Genomic DNA, 26,011 nt, shown 5'->3' with positions numbered 1-26,011 from the left:
AGACATTCGATGTAATAAGTGTGTGATTGCCACTCTGTTATAAATCCTTCGAGTACTGTGTGTGTCGGCATTACCGATCCAGGGATGACACTGAAGCACAGAGACTTGGCCATCTGAGGTCGGGTCGCTACAAAATGTGCAACGACGTTGCGCCTTAGCAATCGCTAAACCAACTCCAAGAGGTTATTGACCATGCCGAAGCACGATCAGCCTGACCACGAAGGTCTATTCCTGCAAGCAATCGAAGAACAAGCAAGAATATGATTAAGCAATCTTAATATTGTGAATATGGAAGAAGTATTGATGAAAGTGGGGTTTTCATAAGCGGTCTTGGTCTGGTCGTTGTACACAAACAAAGTACACACAAAGTTGCAGCGATGGCTAACTTTTAACTAAATAAAACCCAAGGAAAAAAGCTACTAGATGGATCTACTTATATAGGAGCATGGGGTGGCAGACAAGGAGGTGGGAGGAAGTTCCAAGGCATCCTAAAACCAACCCTAGGTCGTACAAGGCCCATGGTCCCAAGTGGAGATGATGCAACACCTTTGGACTTGTAGTTTGACTCAGATTCTGCTGTAGCATTAGATTGTTTTGTCAATAACTCAACGCTCCGGACTAATTTGAAGGTGAATCCAATTGTTTTGGAAAGAGCACGAAATCTACTTTTCAACAAAAAGAAGAATCACCCAATTCAGAATCCGAATGAAAGAGTTATTGGCGTTTTGAGTCGGGTATGTATGTGTAGTCTGAATCTGAATCCAGAACGTGAGAGACTTGGACTCTATCTTCTCTTGGGCCAAAAGTGACGTGAGAGGATTTTTTGAACAGCAAGTAAACGTCTCTTTCTCCCTTATCTTCATATGTGGATTGTACAAATATCCCATACACCTGCAATTAGACATGGCACAAAAGTCTGTGAAGTATTTTTGTCCTCGATAACATAAATAAATTATTGCGTAGTTTGCATTAGAAATCACCTCACAAATATGCATGTATGCAATATTTTTGGTCATATCCAAGGTAGTCATGTCCTCATTAGAGATTCTGTCAGTTGATTTGGTAAATTTTTCGTCTAGAACCATGATATGTCAAATTGTGCTCGCATCCTCATCAAAGTTTGTGTGCCTAGTCTGCTTGAAATCCCTGGCAGCCATGTTATATGTGAGAGCCTAGATGATTTTGGACATGGATAGTCTTGGGCTTGTGCAGTTTATATTCTTCAGGCAGATCTTCTTGGCGTCATGGGTGGTGATAAAGATCCCATCCCCCCGGATGGTGTTATGCATCACATGCCTTTTGCTTCATTTGGTGGTATTTGGAATGATGTTGAGTTTGTGGATAATGAGAACCACCATGCTGCTCCTGCTGCCCATCATGCTCCGGAAGCTGGGAATGAGGATGTTCCTATGGTCCATACCCCCCCCCCTCAACCCTGAACAAGAGCAGCATGACCAACCTATCCAACCTGCTATTGAGGCCGTTGATTCTTTCATTGCTCTTCAAGACATGATGTCAAAAATATGGCCTCTGCACCTACCATATTAGAACAACTAGCTAGCTGGCACCACTGTCGTCAGCACCAGATGCCAATTGATTAATGTTGAGGAGGAACATGGAACTATCAAGAAATGTTTACTTACCATAACTACAGATTACCCTACTACACCACGTGCTCCTTCTGTGTCAATCACTGAGTTACCTGAAGTTACAGAGCACAACACTATTTGGAATTCTGAGCAAGATGATGCTCCTGCACAGTTGGAGTTTATTGAGTGTACCCAACCCATTCAAGCCCATGAGAACCCACACACTGTTGCAAACGACACTACTGCTGTTAATCCCTCGCATGTTGTCAACAAGCGCAAGAAGATCAATGCTCCATTGGATGTGAACGATCTACGTCATAGTCGTCGCCTAGCTGGACTGAGCATTGGATTCAAAGATGAAGCTGCTGCTATCAAAGAAAAAGACCTGGCAAAGTGCAAGAAGAACCTCTCTGCTGAATTTGAATATGAGATCTGTGATCCTATAGTTGAACCCCCTCCAGAGCTTCCACTCACCACCATCCAAGCCCTAGCAACCAAGCAGTGTCAGATCCCTCCTGAGGAGGTCTCTAGGGAGAAACTTAAGTCTGTTGGTGACCATGATTAAATTTAGCTCTCATATTAGCCGACCTTGTTGTGTCAAGACCCCTTTCAGACTTATGCCTTTTTATTATGTCAGTTGTTGCTGGTTATCATGCTTTGATACTATCTTGAACTCGGTTTGTAAGGAGTTAAACTCCATAATAAGTTTCTTTTGTTGGGATTTTATGCTACGCTTATTATTTCACTTTATGAGAAGTCTGAATGGTCAGGTTGATAATGGTCTGTTATACTGTTCAATGAGATCAAGTTTAAACTCTTGGTTTATTACTGCTTACGAATACATGCACCAGCTCCCAGTTGTGACAGGGATGATTAATTCATCTCCTACATATGAACCCCTCCCCCAATCCTTTTATCAATGAATAGAACATGGAATATTCACAACTGGAATGTTAGAGGGATTAATTCTCAAACTAGATGGGATGACTTTAGGGCTAGAATTGATGAGAGTAACCACGACATTATATGTATCCAGGAAACAAAAATAGACACTTTTGATCTGGCTTATCTTAGAAACTTCTCACCCAAAAGATATAACCTATATGCATACACCCCAACTATGGGACTCTTTGGCGGTCTAATTACTATTTGGAATGGTAACCTTTTCACTTGATCTATCATCAGTCAGTCCAACTTTCAAATTACTGTCAAATTGGTTTGAAACTTATCTGGGCACATTTTTTATATCACCAATGCTTATGGTCCTTGAAAAAATGAAGACAAAGCTGATTTTTTTAATTGGTTGGACAATGTGGATGCCTCACAAATGGATCACTGGATATTAGTTGGGGATTTTAATCTGATCAGAAGTCCTCATGATAGAAACAGACCAGGTGGGGACACAAATAACATGCTAATGTTTAATAGCCTTATACAGCAATTGGATCTAGTGGAAATCCCACTTAAAGGAAGAAATTTCACTTGGAACAATATGCAAGATCTGCCACTTTTGGAAAAAGTTAGACTGGATTTTTACTTCTGCAAATTGGACATTATCATTCCCAAATACAATGGCACATCCTCTTGCTAGAGTATCATATGACATATCCCCATTCGCATTCAAATTGGCAGTGACATACCAAGGGCCTCCATTTTTAGATTTGAAAACTACTGGTTTGAATTTGATGGATTTTATGAGACTATGATACAATGTTGGAACATAAATCAGCAATTGAGTAATTCTGCCAAAGATGTTTCTGCCAGATTTAAATGCCTCAGACTAGGTCTAAAAAATGGAGCAAAAAACCTATCCAGACTTAAAACCACTTGAAGATCAGAGGGCACTGGCTACAATGGAATCCAATTTCAGGAAAATACTGAAGAGGCACACTGCTAAACTATTGGAAATTAAAATAATTTATTGGAAGACCAGATTCAAAATGAGAAGTGTCAAACTTGATGATGAAAACACTAATTTTTTTTCATGCTATGGCTACTCAGAGCTACAGAAAAAATTACATTACCACTATCCATGGAGATGATGGAGCATCATATCAGAATCATGATCATAAAGCTGCAATCATCTGGAAATCCTACAAAGACAGACTGGGCAGATCCATTAATCCTACCATGCTATTCAACCTTGATGAACTCATCCAATCCCATGACTCAGCTGAACTTGATGCAGCATTCTCAATGGATGAAATTGATGAGGTTGTCAAAGAATTCCCTACTGGCAGAGCTCCAGGACCTGATGGCTTTAATGGTTCTTTCTTGAGGAAATGTTGGGATATTATTAAACAAGATTTTTACGCTATGATTTGGGACTTCTTTGAAGGTAACTGTGATATTCAAAGTATAAACACTACTTTCATCACACTCATACCAAAGATTGCTAATCCTGAGAATATGAATGACTTTATACCTATATCACTGGTTAGCCTTCCTCTTAAATTCATCACCAAGTTAATGGCAAATAGAGCTCAAAAGATCATCACCACTGTTATTCATCAGAACCAATATGGATTTATCAAAGGCAGAAACATACAAGACTGTCTGGGATATGCTTTTGAATACCTTCACTTCTGCCATCAATCAAAAAACCTATCATCATTCTCAAGCTGGATTTTGAAAAGGCATTTGATAAGATTGAATATAAGGCTATTATTGCTATGCTCAAGGCCAAAAGATTTGGACCTAGATGGATCAAATGGGTGTCCAACATATTACACTCTGCTTCTACTGCTGTTCTTCTTAATGGAGTTGTAGGTAAAAAAATATGCAGAAGAGGAGTTAGACAAGGTGATCCTCATTCACCACTCCTATATGTTATTGCTGCTGACCTGCTACAATCTGTGATTAATGCTGCTTGGTCAAATGGTGAAATTTCTCTACCTATTGATCATGCTTATGGTCAAGACTATCCAATCATCCAATATGCTGATGACACTCTAATGATAATGCCAGCTAATGAAGATCAGCTTATGCATCCGAAATATTTACTTCATCTATTTAGTTTATCTACTGGCATGTTTGTTAACTTCAGCAAGTCCTCCATGACCCCTATTAATATTGATCAACAATCAATCTCTATGCTGGCAAATTCATTTGGATGCAAGGTAGAGAGTCTGCCATTTACTTATCTGGGTCTCCCTATGGGCACTACCAAATGCACAGTTCAAGATCTTATTCCTGCAATTTCCAAGATTGACAAGAGGCTATCTGGAGTGGCCAGATTTATGAACCATTCTGGGTTGGGGCCAAAAGTAAAAATCCAAATAATGTTGAGAAGCTAAAAAGGGCAAAAGAAAAAGAAAACGTGGGCTAGAAATTGTAAGGGTAGGTGCTCAAAATTTGCAGATTAAAGATGGAATTGTACCTGGGATAAAAAGTGACCGCTCACCCTGGTTGCAAGTTGACGTGAACTTGTAGTCGTGACAAAAAAAACTTGAAGCCCAACTACAAGTCGGTAATGGACTTGCAACTGGGGTGAAGAATAAAAAAATGGACAACCTACTCGCAAAAACAAGGGTGGCCTTGTAACTAAGGCGACAAAAAGGTTAAAAAACCGATTGCAAGTAGAGGGTGGGCTTATAACTAGGAGTGTAGAACAAAAAAGGTCGGTGCTAGTTGTAAGCTGATGGCGGACTTGCAAACTGAGGCGACAATAAAAACTTCGAGCCCATTTACGAGTGGATGGTGGTCTTGCAACTTGGATGAAAACAAACTAGGGCCCAGTCACGAGCCGAGGGCGAACTTGTAACTGGGACAACTATACAAAAAACTACGAGACCAGTTGCTAGTCGAGAATGGACTTGCAACTGAGACAACTACAAGCCTAGTTGCGAGTCAAGGATGGACTTGCAACTGGGATGAAAAAACAAACTATGGACGTAGTTACGAGTGGATGGTGGTCTTGCAACTTGGATGAAAACAAACTACGATCCAGTCACGAGCCGAAGATGGACTTGTAACTGGGACAACTACGCAAAACTACGAGACCAATTGCGAGTCGAGTAGCTGAGACAACTACAAGCCTAGTTGCGAGTCAAGGGTGGACTTGCAACTAGGATGAAAAAACAAACTATGGGCGTAGTTACGAGTCGTGGGTGGACTTGCAACTGGGATAACTACGAAACTACGAGTCCAGTTGCGAGTCAAGGGTGGACTTGCAAATGAGGAGAAACAAATTATGGGCCCAGTTGTGAGTCAAGGCGGACATGCAACTAGGACAACTACACAAAACTAATATACCATTCGCGAGTTGAGGGTGGACTTGCAACTGAGACCAAAACAAAATACGAGCCCAGTTGTGAGACGAACGTGGACTTGCAAGTGGATGGAAAACAAAACACATGCATCAAGGGTGGACTTGCAACTGGAACTATGAGCCCATTTGCAAGTCGAGGGTGGATTTGCAACTGAGACAACTACGAAATTACGAGCCCAATTACGAGTCAAAGATCGACTTGCAACTAGGATGAAAGGAACTATGGATCGAGTTGTAAGTCAAGAAGGGTGGACCTGCAACTGAGGTGAAAACGAAAACAGAGGCTCTAGTTGGGAGTCGAGGGTGCGCTTGCAACTCGACAACCATAAATCCAGTTACGAGTCAAGGATAAACATGCAACTTGGTCGGACAAATTGTATGTCCTTCTCACCAAGAACATAAAAAACCAAGTGGACACAACAGACAAAATAACACACACATGAAATATGTACAACTACGTTATGAAATAGTGAATCTAGGCTAAGTTGAATGTGCATGTGCTATCATTTCTCTTTTCCTAAAAAGATAACATAAACCAAACAAAACACAATGTGGACACATCCTCTCGTGCAGGCAAAAAAAAGAGCACATGTGACCCACAAAGGAGGTGACCAACGCCACATCCCAACAAACAGAAAAACATAAAACGCAACCCAACAATCACACTTTTTGAGGACGACGATCTCCTACGAGTGTAACCATGCAACAAACACAAATCTTTGCAATCAGATCGTATGGTTTAAAACTTAGATGTAACATAACTAAAAATTATCTAGATGAGATTTATAGCAAAACTGAGCATAGAAAATCGAACATCTTTTATGGAAATTTATATTGGCGCAAGGATGACAAATTTAGTTTGAAAGCACGACAATTTCCTGACAAAATAATAAATAAACTAAAACGGATTTACAATGCTCATCAACTAAATTTGTCACCCTTGACGAACATTATGTGGCATGAAAAGCATTCCGTTTGTCATGCCAAAAATCTGAAGTGCTCTGAGTATTCATCTCTTAAAACGATCAATTTTATCTTAAGCACCAATATTTACTTGTGTAGCACAGCCGTTTCACCTATGCTATGAAAAGCAAACGCCGGTGCCTAAGTAAAAACTGGACAAACACAGCTTTAGGCCTTAAGAACCTCTCCTGAGCATCTTCCACTGTACCCTAAAAAAAGTATCTTTCATTGTACGAGGCCTAAAAACTCCATTGTGTATGATGTTCGTAGTTATAGTTACTACCGAAACGCTAGAACACCATGTGGAGATTAGCCTTGGTTCGCCTACTCCATCGTCACGGGCTGACTGCTGCTCCCGTTCCCGCCCCCCGCCGTCGCATCGTTCAAAGCGCCCTGCGACTGCGTCACGCTCCCGACAGGCGCCGCGGGAGGAGCGGAAGCACGCGCGCCCGGGTGAAACGGCGGGCGTCCTTGGAACCGCCCCGGCGCGGGCGGGCGGGGCCGCTTGGCGATGGGCCGGCCTTGGACCGGCCGGGGAGCGAACGGACGTGCGAAGTCGCGCGGAAGGAAGCGGAAGTGCTGCCTCGCGAGCGGGCGCTCCCGGAACGGGGGCGGCGCCGGCGGGCGGCTCCGCAGCGCGTGCGGGGGCAGCTCGCCTATGGCCACCAGGTACTCCGCGGCGAGGCGGCCGGCCTCCATGAGCACCTCCTCCCTCCTTTGCGGCGTCATCATCTGCTGCTGCTGCTGCGGCTGCGGCTGGCGGTAGGGCGGAGCATTGGGCCCGTCGCGGAAGCCGGCCCACCCGCCGTACGCGCCGGACGGGGCCGTGCTGGGACGGGGGTCGTAGTAGCCGCCGTTCTGCATCTCTCGATCGATCTTAGGTCGCCGAGTGCAGAGCTCGGTTAATTTGAAGCGACGCAGACGACGGACGATACGATCCAACTCGGCGCGAGGTTAGCGTCGCTACGAGGGCCCATGGTGATTTAAAAGGCGCGTGTAAAGATGAGCCGGGGTCGGACTCGGATAGTCGAGTACGAGCCGGTGACGGGTTCCACAAGTTGAATCTTGCGCAACGTGAACAATTTCAACTCCTTCCCGTAGCTGGACAACATATATGCAGAATTGCAGGGGTCCCCGATGCACGCGTGCAATTTTTGGGTTATTCAGCACATCCAGTCAGGCAACAGTGGATAAGGGGGGCAAATACTGTACTAGTGGTTTTGCTTTCTAAACAGAAATAACTGGAGTATAAGCTTGAGAAAGCGAGACATCTTTTCAACACAACCACCCAAGTGCAAAATCAGATCAAACTCCCTGAACACATCGAATGCGCAAACGCCAGACCAACCTTGCAGGTTGAACAGGACAGACATCCCCATTTTCCCTCTATAAATGACAAACAATGACACCGTATTCGCTGGTTCACCCTCAATGTTCCAAAACAAATTGTGGTGCCAGTGTGACAGACAACATACATTGTTACTTTGTGCACATTCTATCTCCAACAAAGTTCACCATCAAAAAGAGTGTTAAGACATATTTTCGTGGGATATATTTACAATGCCACTTAAAACATCACTATTTTGCATCAAGTATCGACGACCTCTGATAATCTACGTACCTTCTTCCCGGTATCTTTTCCGGAAGCCACACTCAGCACCAGAGCTATTTGGGTCTCTCCAGACCAACTTGCTTTGCTTCTCCTTCCCGTATGTTGCAAATGAAAGTTTCTGCACAAACTCAGCCAGATTACTTTATGCATATAAGAAACACTAGCCGTTTTATGACATCAGAGTCTGTTTGCATTTACCTGTCTGGCTCTCTTGTCAACGGGAGTCCACGATGGATATATGGACGGCTCTATCCTGTTTTCCTGACTTACACTTGGTTGCATCTTGAAATCTTTTCTTGCTCTATGGGTATGTGCTTTAGTTCCTTCTCTGGCTTTCTCATAATGCCGAGTCCCAACTGATGGGCTCCGGTTCCTTGAAGGAGTATCTCCATCTCCCTGGTATCTGAAGGATCCAATAAGTGGAGGATTTATAATCTTTGAGACTCCATCCCTCATCCTTGAATTTGACATCATTGCTGATGTATTACATCTTGATCTCTCCTCACGTGCTCTTCTTTTTTCGTTCATTTGCCTGAGATAATCAATTTCCCAGCTTGAGCCATGTGGAGTTGCATGAAAGCCAGAATCCTGTTTCAGAAAAGCAAGCGAACTTCCTGGATCATGCATTATTTCCTCTCTTGGCTCATGATATCTGCTGCCCACATCATTTCTGCAAGAGGTTGGGGCAATATCCCCATGTACATGACCCTTCTGCATTATTTCCTCTCTTGGCTCATGATATCTGCTGCCCACATCATTTCTGCAAGAGGTTGGGGCAATATCCCCATGTACATGACCCTTCTGCATTATTTCCTCTGTTGGCTCATGATATCTGCTGCCCACATCATTTCTGCAAGAGGTTGAGGCAATACCCCCATGTACATGACCCTTCCAAGTGCCATGTGCACCTCCTGGAATGTCCCAGTAACCAGTATCATCATTGATCTCTAATGCAGATGGAAATATTGGATGACTGTAACTTCGGCTGAATGATGGTTCGCTTGCGGGAAAAGAGCTTTTGATAGGTTCTTTACCCCCTGATTCCGGTTGCCAAGAGAAGTCATATGTGTCCACCATATTGTTAGCCCTTCTTTGGTTACAATGCCTCGTATCTGCAGTAAATCCATTGCTGATATGATCACCCATGATCTGATTGCCAATTATTGCACCAATATTGTGCTTTCTTGGCAGACAAGAGACCCCTTCACCTCCCCTACTCAAACTTTGATTGAACATAAAGACCTCTGGGAGCTGAGGCGTTGCATCCTCCGCGTCCGAGAACCTCCTCAACTTAGGCTGTGAGAATACATTGTTATGTTCTACATAATCACCAGGCAATTGGTTTAGAGAATCCGGATGGAGGGGATCACTAGTTGGTACTGCAAAAACTTGAGAGGCGCACCTTTTCCTTTTACTTGGAGACTGCAACAATGCACTACAGATGTCTGAATCTACAGAAGAGCCTTCAGTCATCACAGACCTAGATTCACCTAGCTCACCGAATTTGCACAAAGCATTGAACAGAGAAATGCTCTGCGGGGAGAACAGATACTTCTCAACAGCCTGTATACGACGCTCATGTGACCAACTGAGGAACTCCACAAGGCTGCTTCCACAAGAAAGCATACTGTATGCAGACAAGGGATTGATTGAAGGGAATTTTGTGAGAAATGATTCAGCCAAGCTTTCTGATTCAGGTATATCTGGAGAAGGAGCTTTATTCAACATATTCACATTCCTAATGCAACTGAGAACTATCTCATCTGTTAACTTGGGTGTGCATGAGAAGAATATCTGCACGTTCATCATCAGACTAGCAGCCGCAGCATACAGAGAATCAGATGTCTCCATTACAGCAGAAAGGGAGTGAGGTTCACCTTCAAAGACCTGCAAAAGTAGAAGCAACGAAACTGTTCAGTAATTGCAGACATAACTCAAAGACAGGTATACCATGATAACCCTATCAGGTAAAAGCAAATATCTCAGGAGTTCAAAACCAATTACCATTATACAACCACGGAAACAGAAGCTAATTGACATCAGAATGTTGGTCGCAATGATCTCTACAAAATTTGTTATACTAGATGTCTCTGCCGATGCTGTGAATTCATTGCTCCCAAAGATTTTTGTCTCAAACCATACTAGGCAAGCTGCAGTACTGAGTATTAGGTCCACAGGAAGATCAACGTCTCGTTCCACAACCTGCATTCCTCCTTTCTCCAAAGATAGTATCTGCTGATAAGATGATCTCCGAGAGAAAAGCATATTCTTTCCATGACTTCCAGTATTTACAACAATCGCCGGGGTGGATAATCTACCCGGAGTGAGACGACCAACTTCTACACCGGAAGGCAAGTCAGTACCAGATAGATTGTCTTGTGGGGCCTTTATGGCATTTCCAGATACAGAAGAAGTAGAGCTGCTCTTCTCAACTGCAGGCACAAAATGTTGTGAATGGAGGATAGTTCTTTTGCTCAACATTTCCTCTCTGTGCCGCTGTTCAGCTGTAGGAACAAAATGATGTGCATCAGCGAACTCTTTCTCCAAAAAATTTTGTTTGAGCAGTCGATCATCTGCAGGCAATTTTTTTGTTGAATCAGCAGTGCTATATTTGCACAGATTTTCCTGCCGTCCTTGCAGCTGATTAGTTGCTGGTATAAAGTTCAGTGAATCAACAATACGCATCTTGTTCATCTTCTCTTGCAGATCTTTCTGAAGTGCATGCAAAACCGTATCCTGCAAATAATCAGGACGGATTCTTATTTCTTCGTAGGCATTTATGTTTTGACAGGAGATCATTTACTGCCCCATCAACCATTGGTAGCATCTAAATGAGGGTCTCAAAAAAAAATCTGAACAATTCAAATGCAATGTACACCATCCACAAGATCTGACATGTAAAACCCATGCGCAACAAAACTATGCAGCCACTGAAAACTTGAGTTAAGTGACCTATAATTGTTTGAATATTGCCAGTTGCTTATTTCTGCAAATTATAGTGAGATGTGCCAAGAAAAAGGTTGCATCATTTTGTAATCATCTATCCCTTCGTTCCAAAATATTATAAGTTCTAGGTTTGTCCTAAGTCAAACATCTTTAAGTTTGACCAAATCTGTTGAAAAATATACCAACATCTACAACGCCAAATTAATTTTATTAGTTTCATCATAAAATATGTTTTCATATTATATATATATTTGTTTTTAATATAAATATATTTTCCTATATACATGCTCAAACTTAAAGAAGTTTGACTTAGGACAAACCTAACAACAACAATCCCAAACAAGTTGGGGTAGGCTAGAGCTGAAATCTGTAAGATCTTGCAACCAACTCATGGTTCTGGCACATGGATAGCAAGCTTCCACGCACCCCTGTCCATGGCTAGTTCTTTGGTGATACTCCAGTCCTTCATATCTCTCTTTACGGACTCATCCCATGTCAAGTTCGGTTTACCCCGACCTCTCTTGACATTATCAGCACGCTTTAGCCGTCCACTTAGGACAAACCTAGAACTTCAATTTTGTTGGAATGGAGGTAGTCAATTTTCTGTTATGATCTGGAACTCACTAGAGAGTATAGAGTTTATCTAGAAGAAAACTGAACTTCGTCGGATACTAGAATTACTGAACTAAACAACAACCAATGAGTATCCTTCATATTTAACATGTGCATGGTAAAACAGTAGTAATTCCAAACAGCTTGACCAACATATGGTAAAACGAAAACAGCAATAAGTTCCTAACATCATGACTAACATATGAAGATCGAACTAATGCAAGTGTGAAGAAGTAATCGATAATCACCAGTGTGGCTCTCAACTCCTGGTCTGTAGGGTTGTCCTCAACAAGTGCAACCGAAGGATCTTCAACATCCACTTTGACATAGAGGAAATGCAGTTGTGGAAAACCATCTAAATTAGGAGCCAGAGACAACAAGGTAGATAATTTATCTGGACCTCCGTATTCCAGTACGATGCCAAACTCACTGAAAGGGAATGAAGCTGGAATGTTCCTTCAAAATTGAGACCAAAATAAATATTGATAACAGTTACACCAAAATCATGATGCTTGTAGAAAAAAAACATCTACCTAAAAATATAAATGAACTCAGCTACAAATTTTTGGGAGGGCAGTTTAATCATCAATGGGGGAAAATGTATAGGAAAAACAGAAGCCTCAAAAGTATTTAGGTAGGGCAGTTTAATCCAATGAGAACAGAAAATGCAAGATGGCTTGATAAGTACTCCCTCCGTCCGAAAAAGCTTGTCCCTCAAATCGATGTATCTAGATACATCCATTTGAGGGACAAGCTTTTTCGGACGGAGGGAGTACCAAGGCATAGATCCTTCTGAAAAATACAAATCATTTTACAAATATGCTTCTAGAGTTGTAAATTTGTAATCTGTCTAATCAGTTAGAAACGAAAGTCAACTAACGATTGGGCATGAACTGTTATACAACGCATACATGCGTTTGCTCACAAAAAATGGAAACAAATCTAGTCTTGGTTCAAGTGAAGTTCAAATGTTGCGAAGTATTCAGCCTGTTCAAAACTATAACCATTATTTATGGTTTCTTGTAAATAAATTGTCCTGACATTTGGATTTTTTGTAAGGATCCGACAAGAAAAACAAGTGGAGTACAATGCTGCAATGAAAGAGCTGATTTCATTCTATACTTATATGAATTCCCTCTAGGTGGCTTACTCATTCTGTATGCTAATTGGGGACATTTTGGTAGAGCTCACATGATTTTTTTTCATAAAGATTGAGTAGGTTACTCCAAGAACCAGAATATTTGCTTCTAGAAGTAACTTGGTCTGTGGTAAACTCTGTAAAACAAGAACTGGAGCAGATAACTGGCGTGGTTTGTTTATCATGTGTACTTACTTATTATCTAACAGAATGCAGTCTGATTTCGGCAATCCTCTGAGCACCCAAGTTGTAGGGTTTGGCTTGTCCACCGGATCTAAATAAGCTGCAGCAGGGTCTTTTCCTAGCTCAACAAATGTCATCTTCATCGAAGTTAATTTTTGACCCAATGGCAGCCAGAAAGTTGTGTCGGCAACTATAAGGATCTGTTGGCTGGTGTGTGTATTAGATCTCAGGATCATTTCAATGTCATGCAATGATGGGTGAGAGTCAATCTGATGCTTCTCAGCTTTCCACAGTGCTTCACCAATGAAACTGTGAATATTTCTTAACCTCTCAGGAATATTTTCAAAGCTTCCAATCAGGTTGCTTATGTACAGATGGCCAGCATGCAAACCAAAGAAACATAGATAATATGCAACCTGTTTTAATCCATAGAGTACAATGAGTTCCATCTTATCTTCATGTTTACAGTGATTATCAAAGCCATCTGAACCATCTCCAGTTATCAGTCCAAGAAGCTTCTGCTTCGGAATGCTTAAATGCCCATCCGAGAAAGTATGCCTCAAATATGCACTTTCTTGCAGAGCAGTTGTATAGCTTCTATGGATGTGTTTGATAAGGGCTCGGATTGAATCTGAGAGGCTGACAGGATGAATTTCTATGAGCTTGTCAACTTTAGGCCTGCTTGGAAAAGAAGCTGCTTGTTCATTTAAAGTAGGGATATCTAAAGTAGAAATATTTTCATCATTAGTTCCTCTCTTGGTGCCGCTTCTGACATTCAAGTAGAAATTTATGTCACTGGATTGTGACATTGACTTGAATAAGGAAGCTGCCTTTCCTGAACTTGGCTTTTCCATGTGGCCGTTGCCTCCAGTATCACTTTCTTGTCTGTATTTTTGAGCCGTTTCCACTGCAGGAGGTGGATCATGAGGTAGAGGGGTAGGCACATAAATATTGTTCTGTTTATCCTCATCTTGGTGTTTTGCACTTCTCCAAAAATACTCAAGAAAATCAAAACCAAGTGCTGATGTCTGCTGACAATTGACTTGCATCTCAGAATTGAACTGGCAACTTTTTACCTCCTCAACCATGATTGCATAGGTAGAGCATATCTCCCGGTTGCATGGACCTTCCAATAAAAGATGCCAGTCCAAATAAATTCTGTCGGCTGCAGAGAGTGAATAAGTTTTCAGGGAGCAAAGTACTTCTCCCATGGAGGGGACCATAGACCTCAGTGTCATATCATCATCAGATAAAATAGGTGTAGGTAGTGATTTGAATGTATCGTCAACCAGCACCAACTCAGAGCTAACCACTGATTCATAGAAACGCCTTGCTGGATTGAAGTCGTCTTTGAATATTTCATCAGATGTATTCAGCTCAGCTGCATCTGACTGAACAAACATTTTGAAGACATCCTCTGAAGGGAAATCAATGATCTGTGCTTCTTCTAAAAGAACTGAGCAAGGCAAATCTGAAAAGGTTCCATCAGGCTTGAGAGGGTATAATGCCGAGTTTCTCTCAAGTAGAAGATTATCACTGATCCTCACAAGATCCATTTCTACTGCAGCCTTAACTGTTATTGGTTTATCTGCTTGATAGTCTGCACATGGGGCATCTTTGGAAACAAAGGCCAACATGTCCTTATCAGTTGATCTTGAGAACTCAGTTGAGTTCAACGCTGAATGCTGAACTTGTGCTTCACCCAAATGTTCAACAAGGTTATGAAAAATATTAGATATCTCTGCCTTAGTGGGACACCCATTAAGCTCCCAAGAATGCCTATGAACCTCCAGTAGTGGTATTGTCACACCACAATCTAATGCTGCAATGTCTAAAAAGTTAATATTCCTTGCAGACAAATGTTCCTCATCATTATGCTCCACAGGGATTTTCTCTACTTGATAAATTGAATCCACAAGTTCAGTTGGATAGCTTAATGTCATCTCAGTGTCAATATCAATGAAATCCTACGAGAAATTAAAACAGAAGATGGGACTGTGAGCAAAATGTATTGCTCCCTCCGAACCATATTAAGTGTCGCAGACTTAGTAAAACTCCCTCCGATCCATATTAAGTGTCGCAGACTTAGTAAATTTTGTACTAAGTCTGCGACACTTAATATGGATCGGAGGGAGTAATAAATATCATGATGCTTTGAGTTAAGAGAACACGAGGGAACCGAACCGATAACATATTAATCACTAATTGTTGGGTGCAATCAACTTCAACCGCTATGCATAACAGATATGACTTCATGGTAATCACATATATTGTTACTACCTCTCTCTCAGTTTACAGGGCGTGCGCGTATCCCTAGGTCGTCAATTTGACCAACCTAATACAAATCATATATTGTAAAAAATATACCAACATAAACTTCGGAGTTTCTACTTTCAAAAGGTATAATTTTTGTGTTATATAGTTTATATTAGGATGATAAAATTGGCAACTTAGGTATACGCGCAAGACTTGTAAACTGAAACGGAGGTAGTATTACTTATATATAGTACAGAACAGTGTCGAGATGGATATAAATTTTTACTTTTGAAACAACTGTGGATACAGAAGGTACAAGGGAAACCTGATTCACATCATTACGTATGTAACTGTAACGGTACCCAGTAAAAGGAACAGCAGTATCACAACCATTAAATTATAAGCACAACATAGATTCTGAAACAATAGACTGGCAACTGCTTGAAATTTTGATGAGATGATGTAAAGTACCAGGTGGATTTTCGCATCTGGAACACGAAACAATAAGGTGACACCATCACCAGACTCGTCACCACCAGAGGATGCAACGTGTCCTTCCAAAATCTTAAAAAACACAAAAACAACAAACCTTGAGCCATAACAATGAAATCACAGAAGATTTGACCGATATCTATGAACGAAGCTTACCTGCGGGAGATCAACCTCTACAACCTCAAATATGTGCTTCTTCAGCAGTTCCCATCTCTAACGTCACCACATGCAGAAATCAGTAAATCACACAGTAATCTCCTACGGAACAGTAACGAAACAGACGAACAACATAGGGGCAAACTTCAATCACCTTCGTGTCAGTGGAGGTCCCCAATCTATCTGACCTGGATCCGTCTCCCTTCCCATCCTTCTCGCGGCTAATCTCGTCCAATCCCTTCAATAAACACAAAATTGTTCACAAATGTTACCCGAAAAGAGGAGGGAAACCACGAATGCACGGAATACAAGCATAAAAGCTTCACTTACATCAGGGATTTCGAATGCAACAGACTCCCTCAAGCTAAAACCCTTGCGATAGCCGCCCCTGTCGTAGAGGAAGTCATCCAATCCCTGCGTGAAGCATCCAGGCCGTTGCAATTCACAAATGCCGCGCGAATTTTGTCACAGAATAACCAAATTAACTAGTAAAACCATACGAAGCGCCTCCAATCCGAGCTACTTCGACCAAACCAACACGAGTGGAGAACGCGAGCCACCGTGGGAAAGCTGACTCACCTCGTCGGCGGCGGGGATAGCCGGCGCGGGCAGGGCCTGCGGAATAACGGCCGCGAGGAACTCAGATAGCGCGGAGGATATGGGGAGAGAGTCGAGATCGTCGCCCGAGATGCTGACCGCGGGGAGGTCGGCCGCGGCGGGGAAAGGGAGGAGGAGCGGGAAATGCGGATCGGGCGGAAGCGAGGGGACGGGGAGAGGAGGGAAGCGCAAGGACGCTAGGGCTAGGGCTTGGTCCGAGCAGGAGGCCGCCGACGGCGGGGAGAAGTAGTCCGCGGCGAGGAAGCGAGTCCGCATTGGGAGGCGGGGAATGAAGAAGTGGGAGGAGGAAGACGAGTGATTTTGGTTTGAAATGTCGAGGCGCGTTTGAATCTCGTTGCGGCGTTGCTACGGGCCTACGGCGCTCTGGCCGGGGGCTTTGGAGGTGGGCTGCTTTGGAGGTGGGATGTTTTTTGAATTAGTCCGTCCTATTCATATTAATTGTCGATGAAAGTTGACGAAATCAGCGATATTTAATATGGATTCGAGTATTATGTTAATGAGATAAAAAATGGGTACAAAAGAAATAATCAGGTATGAGGGAAGAAGTCGAATCGGCAGGGGTCATACCCTGATATGTGTCAATAGTTGGGCTACTGTCACCGAGAAAGTGGTGACTGGCCCGCGATTGCCGGCAGGTGAGAACAACCTGCACACAAGAGAAGGCCATCGGCGACAAGCAGGTGACCAAATCAACACCATAGAATGAAAAAACATATGCTCAACAGTAACATTGACTGATCACCTACAAGTGCACATGAATAGTTGTAGGATAATTTGTGGGTATACTGTACTAAATTTATGTGTTCAATAAGAGAGCCAAATAATTGAGTGATGAAACACAAAATAGCGAGATGATAAATTGCGCGAGTTTTTGTTACCCTTCCAATCTCTCCTCAAAAGATTGTCCCTAGTTAAAATACTTTTCTTTTCCATTATCCACATAATTATTTTAATTGTAGATGGGATCTTAATGTGCCACATGAATTATGTGGAGTGAACTTTCTATCAGAGGTGAGCATCCATTTGATTTGATCTCTACCTCTAAACATTCTAACTTCTTCACATATTATTTTCAAGCTATTTCACGGCTCCAAAGATTCAACAAAAATAGTTCTTCTAAAGGTGAAACCCTCCCATCCTTTATCAATATCATCAACTACAGAGATATTGTGATCAAAACTAAGAAGATATAGTCTGGGATAGGCCAACCTCAAAGGTTAATCTTCACCCGCTAATCTTCCCAAAACCTAGTATTTTCCCATCCCCAAGGATTTCTTTTATAGTGTTGATAAAAGATATCTTTAACCTTCAACAGACTGGACCAGAAGTGGGAATCTCCCACTTAGGTTTAATTCCAGAGATACATTTTCCTTTCACATGTTTGCTAACTAAAACATTTTGCCACAAGTCAATTTCAGTTTCTAATTTTCAAAGCCATTTTGCAAGAAGAGCTTTATTCATGAGCTCAAGATTAAGAATTTCAGACCCTCTTGATCTTTTGGTTGACAGTAGGTGTTCCCATAAACCAAATGATATTTCTTTTTATCCCCATGAGCTTGCTAAAGCAGTCTAGCTCTATAGAAATAAACTTTTTCTTCACCCCAACAGGGATAGAATAAAAATACATCATAAATAAGGGCCCATTGGCCAAATCATATTGTACCAAAAGTGCCCCTACCAGCAATGTTAAGCAATCTACCTTGCTAACAAGCACCCATTTTTTCAATTTTCTCAGTAACCGTTTTCAATGTGTATTTCTAATTCTACTACTAGAGACAGGAACCCCCAAATATTTCAGGGGGGCTTCTCTCAACTCACGAGTAAAAATTCCTTGGTAGATATTAGCTTTATGAACAACATCTCCAAAGAGGAAAAGCCCGCTCATATGGAAATCAATGATAAGTCTAGGCATATTTTCAAAAGCTCCCAAAATAAATTTTAAATTCTTTGCACTCACTTCATCTTCTTGTAAAAGAAAAATTGTGTCATCAGCATATATGGTAGCATATTGGCCACCCAACACCCTTTTCACAAAAGTCATTTTGTTTAGATTTATCCATGATAATGGCTAAAGCATCAACGGCTAAATCAAACAACAACGGGGAGAGAACAACCCATTATTTTAGGCCTTCGTGATTTTGAAAGTAAGGCACAATTGTATCATTAACTTTAACCCCCACATGACCCCCTCTCGTAGTATGCATAATCCAGTCACACCATTAGGGCAACTCTAACTGATCCCCTAAAAATAGCGGAGTGCCCGACGGAGTAAACATTAGTGGAGTATTTTTACTCCACTAAGATTTGGCCGAACCTACCGATCCCCTATATATAACGGAGTAAAACTAAATTTGCATAAATTCAACGTAGTTTCAACATAGCTTCAACTGAATGCATAAATTTAAACATAAGTTCAACCTAGCTTCAACATAGCTTCAACCTAGTCTTGACAAAAAATTAAACATAAATTTAAACTTAAACCTAAATTGAACTAATCTTCATCCGAGGTCAAGCCAATCTCGCCATGGTAGAGGTCGAGCCAATTGCCTTGACATGCCACCGCCCATTGGATCCGGCCCGGTGTCGTCGGCGCCGGAGTCAAGGGAGATGTGTCGCCACTCCTCGGCATAGAACTCCTCCTCCAACGTATCTATAATGTTTGAATGTTTCATGCTATTATATTATCAAACTTGTATGCTTGTATATGCAAATTTATATCATTTTTTGGAAAGAACCTATTAACCTAGTGCTACTGTCGGTTCCTATTGTTTCGCAGAAAAACCATACCATCCGAAGTCCGAACGTGATGAAACTTTACGATGATTTTTTTGGACCAGAAGGGTCCCTAGAAGCTTCGTGGGGAAACTAGACGCCACACGAGAGAGGCACAAGCTCTCATGCCACGCCCCCAGGGGAGTTTTCTGAGCTTGTGGCCCCCTCGCAACTCTATTTGACCTAATTCCAGGCCCATAAATTCCCTAAAATCCAGAAACCACCAGAGCGAGACCCAAAACAATTATTCCACTGCTGCAAGCCTTTGTTCTCCCACGATTCCATCTGGAGGCCTCTATCGATACTCTGCTGGAGGGGGAATCGATCACGGAGGGCCTCTATATCAACCTTGCTGCCACTCTGATAATGCGCGAGTAGTTCCTCACCGGACCTATGGGTCCATAGCAGTAGCTAGATGGCTCTCTCTGTCTTTTTGATCTTCAATACAATGGTCTCTTCAGAGATTGATATGATGTAACCTTTTGAGGTGCGTTTGTTGGGATCATATGAATTGGGGGTTTATGATCAGATTGTTCATTGAAAGTCGTTGAGTTATTTATGAACTTTATTATGACCTTTTGAGGTGCGTTTGTTGGGATCATATGAATTGGGGGTTTATGATCAGATTGTTCATTGAAAGTCGTTGAGTTATTTATGAACTTTATTATGTGTGATTTTTATAGCTTTTTATTTCTCTTCGATCTATCCGTTTAGTTTGGCCAACTAGATTGATTTATCTTCATTGGGAGAGGTTCTATGTGGTAGATTCAATCTTGCGATGTCCTCACCTCGTGATAGAAGGGGTAGCGAGGCACGTATTTGTATTGTTGCTACTAAGGGTAAAATGACAGGGTTTGATCATATTGATTGGTCTTATTTTGTCTACATTATGTCATTATGCTTAAAGCGTTATTATGTTTGTTATGAACCTAATACATAGTGACTCAAGCATAGAAGCGTTCTCGAAGTGGATTAATAGTAGTAGATGCAGATGGATGTCGGTCTACTTGTCACAGACGTAATGCCTATGTATCAATCATGCCATGATTAACATCATAACTATGCGCTCTTTTATCAATTGCCCAACATTAATTTGTGTATCCACCGTTTGCTATGTTCTTGAGAGATGCCTCTAGGGAAAGTTATGGCCCACGGGTCCATTCACCTCATATTACTAAAACTCTAAATATCTTGTTGCAGTTTATTTGCTTTTATTTAATTTTGCAATTTATTTATCTACCACTATCAAAATTAATTCTCTTGCCCGCATTGGGTGCAAGTATTTGTTTGTGTGTGTACAGGGTACTAACGACCTTTGTTTGCATGAATCTCCTATTGGTTCGATAAACCTTGGTTTTTACCGAGGGGAATATTTTCTGCTATTATACTACTTGACCCTTCCTCTTCAGGAAATCCCAACGCCTATCACAAGTAGTAGGGAGGGCGGAGGAGGGGAGGGGGCGCCGGCGGCGGGAATGGGGGGAGGAGAAGAGGCAGAGGAGGCGAACAGGAAGAGGAGGAGAGGCGCATTTTTTTACTCGGTCATGGAGCGGTGGAGTAAAAATAGGGAAGGATATTTTTTTACTCCTCTAATGCCGATTAGGGATCGGCTAGGTGCCGGTTAGAGGAGTAAAACCGGATTTTTACTCTAACTGGTTATTGGGGATCAGCTAGAGATGCCCTTAGTGAGGAAAGTTTCTTAATTTCAACATTTGGTAGACAAAAAGGCCATTTGATTTTATCATATGCCTTCTCAAAGTCCACTTTAAATAGGAGGGCACTTTATTTCTTATGGTGAATAGAATTCAATGCTTCATGTAGGACAACCACACCTTTCATAATGTACCTACCTTTTATAAAGGCACTTTGGGTTTGAGAGATAATTGGATGAACCACTTACTAAGTTTGTTCATCAAAACTTTAGTAGTAATTTTGAAACTAACATTTAGCTAACAAATAGGTTTAAACTTCTCGATTTGTTTGACATCTTTAGCTTTTTAGACTAAATTAATAATGCCATAATTCAGCCTAGTAATATATAGGACCCCTCTATGATAATCATCTAGTAAGTCTTTTAAATCCCCCTTGACCACATCCCAAAAGTGTTGATAGAAGTCCACAGGTAAGCCATCAGGCCAGGGACTCTTATTTTCTCTAGAAAACCACATATTGCAGATCTTCCATGGTGAAAGGTTCAGCCAGTTTCTCAACATCTCTATTAGAATTTTTCTTAGCTTCCTGAATATTCAAAGAGATCTGATTCTTCGGCATGTCCAAAATGCATTTTATAAAAAACAGTAATGTATCTCCCTCAGTATCCCCATCCTCTTCTTCCAAGGAGATAATCTTTTTTTGTCTCTCCTTCTGCCATTAATTTTGGCATTTTAATATCTAGTGTTGTTGTCTCCTTATTTTGTTTGTCTTTATATCTCTGCAACCACTTCAATTGCTCTTGTTTTAAAATCCTGCACGATTGATCTCTGAGTTCCTTTTACTAAATTCTATCATGAGCAGTTAAGCTATTAATCAACACTTTTTTCAATAACACCCAACTTGGTAAGATCTTAGTTTTAATATATTTTTCTATAACAAGCATCGACATTTTTATTCCACTCTCTAACATTTCTCCTCAAAATTACCAATCTTTGCTGCCACCTGTCTACTCAAATCTAAATATGAGAGCAACATCATGAGATCCAATCTCTCTCTCTCTCTCTCTCCCTCTCAAACCTAAATATGAGAGCAACATCATGAGATGCAATCTCTCTCTCTCCCTCTCCCTCCCTCCCTCTCTCTCTCTCTCTCGTCATTGGGCTTATTTTTCTATAATTATTTCTATCCCTCCCTCTCTCTCTCTCCCTCTCCCTCCCTCCCTCCCTCTCTCCCTCTCCCTCTCCCTCTCCCTCTCCCTCCCTCCCTCCCTCCCTCTCTCTCTCTCTCTCTCTCTCTCGTCATTGGGCTTATTTTTCTATAATTATTTCTAATGATATTAAAATCCCCATCTACCACACATGGTAGAGGATTATCATGATACACTCTCGAACTCTGTCAAATTCGCAAGGATCCTAACAAAGCATACTCCAACTTCAACTTGGGTCACATCCAATGTCACTGTTAGCCCACTAGTATTCCTCCTGGTCTACCTCTAGGAGGAGACCAGTTCCAAATAAAATCTCTCCCTCCACATAAATTATGTAATTATTTTTTAGTGTAATCAACTTTAAAGGTTTCCTGTACACTAATAAAATCAATTTTTCTTTCAAAAATCAAATCTCTGACAAATCTTTTGTTAACATTTTGACAACCCCCCCTACATTCCAAAACATACTTTTTAAAACATCTTGACCAATCCCCCTTACATTCCAAAACATGGCCATCATCATTTATCAAAATAAATAAATTTAGTTCTTTTTCTATTCTTCTTAATCCACCAATAAAAACAATGTGCTTCACATAGCCAATAGCCGGTGAGCCACCTTCCTTTTTCCTCCCACTAGAAAAAATATTTTTCAAGTGGTCATATTAATCCTCTTCAACTTCAGCATCTAAATGATCATTATCAGAACAAAGCTCGGAAATATCAGTACCTCCAGTGTCAAGGGGACCTGGAGAACTAGGTTCCTGGATATCCATTTTATCAGCTATATTTTGAATATAAAAATCTTTCCAGACTTGTTCCATTTTCTCAATATAATTTTCAAATTATGCCCAACCATCTCAATAGAACAAACCAGATCAATACCCACCACATAGGACATATGTAAAAGAGAAAACTTATCATTAGTAGAAGGGCTGTAAGAAGAATTACCATAATCATTCTTACCAACAACTCTCTCTTTAGCCAAATCCTCCACTCTAACATCATCTTTCTCTTTAAGCTACAGAGAAGTAAAGACTTCTCTTTAGAATACAATATCATATAAGCTAATCAAATCAGTGGAACGTCACCTTGTTCTTCCAACTGAATGATCGTCCTAATATGGAACTATGAGGTACCTTTGAACCCCAGATCACAAATAGCTTCTTCAAGTAACAATTGTAATATATATCACAGGACAAAGGATCACTAAGCTTTCGATCTCCAAAATCTCAAAGAAAAGAAAGGAAAGAAGCTTCCATCAATTACTAAGCTGCATGTGTAGCAAAGATAAACAACACTATATACGTTTTAAACGAATTGAACTGTCACACGAGAATCATATATTTCCTATGAGAGCAAAAATACATGTTATCATCTACAGCAGCTGCCTGCAATGTGTAATCCAAGAAATAAAATCAAGCTAACAAAACAAAGATGATAGACATTAAATTGCAACTGTGAAACAAAATGTTATGTTTCTTTTGGAGATTCCGGTGTAGCATCCTCGTCTCTATGAATAAAAGACCGGAAGCCAGAGGGACTGAACAGCTGACCTGAGCCGGTGCTGCTGCTCACTGACCTCTCAATATCGGCCAGGTTTGCAACAACAGGGAGAGGCCTGTCCGGAATGATTAAGGGCCCTGGTGCTGAATCTGCTTCTAGTATCTTCACCACTTGCTCCATTGTTGGCCTGGCATGCAGCTGCGGATGTGTGCAGAGTGCTGCGACAAGCACATACTTCTCCATGACCTTAGTAGGACCAGGTTCAGCCATTCCTTCCTGGATCACATCCAGCGTCTTCCCCCTCCGCACCAATGACCAAGCCCAATCAGCAAGCACGAAGCTCTCTCCCTCACTGAGAGACATGAATGCTCTCTTCCCACTCATAAGCTCAAGAAGCACAACTCCGAAGCTGTAGACATCACTCTTCTCAGTTAACTGGCCATAGAGGGCATACTCTGGAGCGACATAGCCCATTGTGCCAGCAACCCGTGTGCTCACGTGTGTCATCCCTTCTGGCGCAAACTTGGCCAATCCAAAATCGGCCACCTTCGCCTCAAAATCGTCATCGAGCAAGATGTTGCTTGCCTTGATGTCCCTGTGAATGATGGCTGGCTGTGTGCCACGGTGCAGGTAGGACAGCCCCCGTGCCATCCCAATGGCAATCCTCTGCCTCACTGGCCAAGCCATCTGGCACTCCCCGGCGCCGAAGAGGTGGTCGTGGAGGCTGCCATTATGCATGAGGTCGCACACAATCATCCGCTGGTGCCCCTCTCTCTGCGTGGCGGCGATGCAGTAGCCACGGAGCGCGACCAGGTTGACATGGCGCACGCTGGCCACCACCTCCACCTCATGCGCGAACGCGGCATCCCCTGCCGCCGAGCAGTTCTTGAAGCGCTTCACTGCCACCTCTGCGCCATCTGGGAGCACCCCCTTGTACACATTCCCGAACCCACCGCGGCCGATGATGCTGTCTCTCGCGAAGCTCCCCGTGGCCATCTTGATGTCGTCGTAGGTGAACTTGAGCAGGGTGGTGCTGGCGGTGATGGACTCCATCGCATGCGAGCGCTTGCTCCTGCTGTCCGCAGCGAGTGCGGCAGCGGCAGCCCGCCTCCGGCGTCGCCACACGAAGAAGCACGAAGCAGCAGCGGCAGCAACTAGCAGCACAAAGGCGAGACATCCGAAGACGACGCCGTAGAGCCAGGCAGGGGCGCCCGACCCTTTGGAGGGTTCAGAGTTGGCCTTAAGGAGGTAGAGGCAGTCGGCTGTGTCCGGGTCGTCGGGGCCGCGTAGGCTGGCCGCGGCGCCGGCGTATATGAAGGGGTACTGGACGCAGCCGGTGACATTGTTTCCGCCGTCGGGGGATCCAGGCAGGAGGTAGGCCGCGGCCGTCTTGCTGAGCGAGGTGGTGCAGGTGGTGCAGACCGGAACGGCGCCGAGCTCGCGGTCGCAGCTGGCGTTGATGTCCCTGCGGGCGGAGGCAGGCACCCGGGCGTCGAACTCCGCTCGCGTGGAGATGTTGGCGCATCCAGGAGCGGAGAGGAGCGCGTCGATGCCCGCGAGGCCGCAGGCATCGGGCGGAGGGAGCGGGAAGGGGAGCGCGTCGCGGAGCGGCGGGAGGCAGGAGGAGGAGGCGGGGACGAGGAAGGAACCGGTGGCGGCGAGGTGGAGGGAGAGGAGGAGCCGGACGGACTGGAGCGCGAAGGCGCAGCGGGAGGCGTCGTCGGAGGGGAGCGGCGGGGCGAGGAAGGGGCGCAGGGCGGTGAAGTTTAGCGGGCACTGCTGCGGCGCCGTTGGGGGCTGGGCGAGGAGCGTGGCGGGGAAGAGGATGGAGAAGGCGAGGAGGAGGAGGGAGAGACGGCGGGACATGGGTGGGGACGGTGGTCGGGGATCAGGAAGGAGGAGAAGGCGGAGGAGGTTTGACCATCGATTAGGGAAGGAGATGGGGAACGGCCGGCCACGGGGATGGATGTTCGACCACCACCCACCCACCCACCCCACCAGCCGCCTTTCTCCAGCTCCTGCAGCATCAATCAGTCTTGGC

The 26,011-nt window shown here is 43.0% G+C and overlaps 2 protein-coding genes across 2 annotated transcripts; both read right to left on the bottom strand.

Moving 5' to 3' along the window:
* Positions 1-8,211: 8,211 nt before the first annotated feature.
* Positions 8,212-17,165, bottom strand: LOC125550936 (protein SHORTAGE IN CHIASMATA 1 homolog). Its single transcript, XM_048714065.2, has 10 exons — positions 16,797-17,165; positions 16,548-16,631; positions 16,372-16,455; positions 16,218-16,274; positions 16,041-16,133; positions 13,326-15,280; positions 12,241-12,448; positions 10,439-11,170; positions 8,633-10,321; positions 8,212-8,552 (listed from the first exon to the last, which is right to left on the bottom strand). Exons 1-10 carry the CDS (start codon positions 17,088-17,090, stop codon positions 8,436-8,438), a joined length of 5,313 nt encoding a protein of 1,770 aa, XP_048570022.2. The 5' UTR covers positions 17,091-17,165; the 3' UTR covers positions 8,212-8,435.
* A 6,619-nt stretch (positions 17,166-23,784) lies between these two features.
* RKF3 (receptor-like kinase in in flowers 3) lies at positions 23,785-26,011 on the bottom strand. The gene has a single exon (XM_048714064.2). It carries the CDS (start codon positions 25,834-25,836, stop codon positions 23,938-23,940), a length of 1,899 nt encoding a protein of 632 aa, XP_048570021.1. The 5' UTR covers positions 25,837-26,011; the 3' UTR covers positions 23,785-23,937.

This window comes from Triticum urartu, chromosome 4A, assembly GCF_056163025.1.
Source record: "Triticum urartu cultivar PI428250 chromosome 4A, HENAU_Tu73, whole genome shotgun sequence".
Taxonomy (NCBI): Eukaryota; Viridiplantae; Streptophyta; class Magnoliopsida; order Poales; family Poaceae; genus Triticum; species Triticum urartu.
Note: the sequence above shows the minus strand (reverse complement) of the source record. Positions and strands in the feature narration are given on the sequence as shown.

What these genes read in the sequence shown, in the direction of transcription:
- LOC125550936 (XM_048714065.2), bottom strand. Translation starts at nt 17,090, where the DNA reads ATGCGGACTCGCTTCCTCGCCGCGGACTACTTCTCCCCGCCGTCGGCG. An exon ending in CTATCCCCGCCGCCGACGAG is followed by an intron (nt 16,632 to 16,796) that starts GTGAGTCAGCTT and finishes TGCTTCACGCAG; the next exon opens with GGATTGGATGACTTCCTCTA. An exon ending in TAGAGGTTGATCTCCCGCAG is followed by an intron (nt 16,134 to 16,217) that starts GTAAGCTTCGTT and finishes GTGTTTTTTAAG; the next exon opens with ATTTTGGAAGGACACGTTGC.
- RKF3 (XM_048714064.2), bottom strand. Translation starts at nt 25,836, where the DNA reads ATGTCCCGCCGTCTCTCCCTCCTCCTCCTCGCCTTCTCCATCCTCTTC.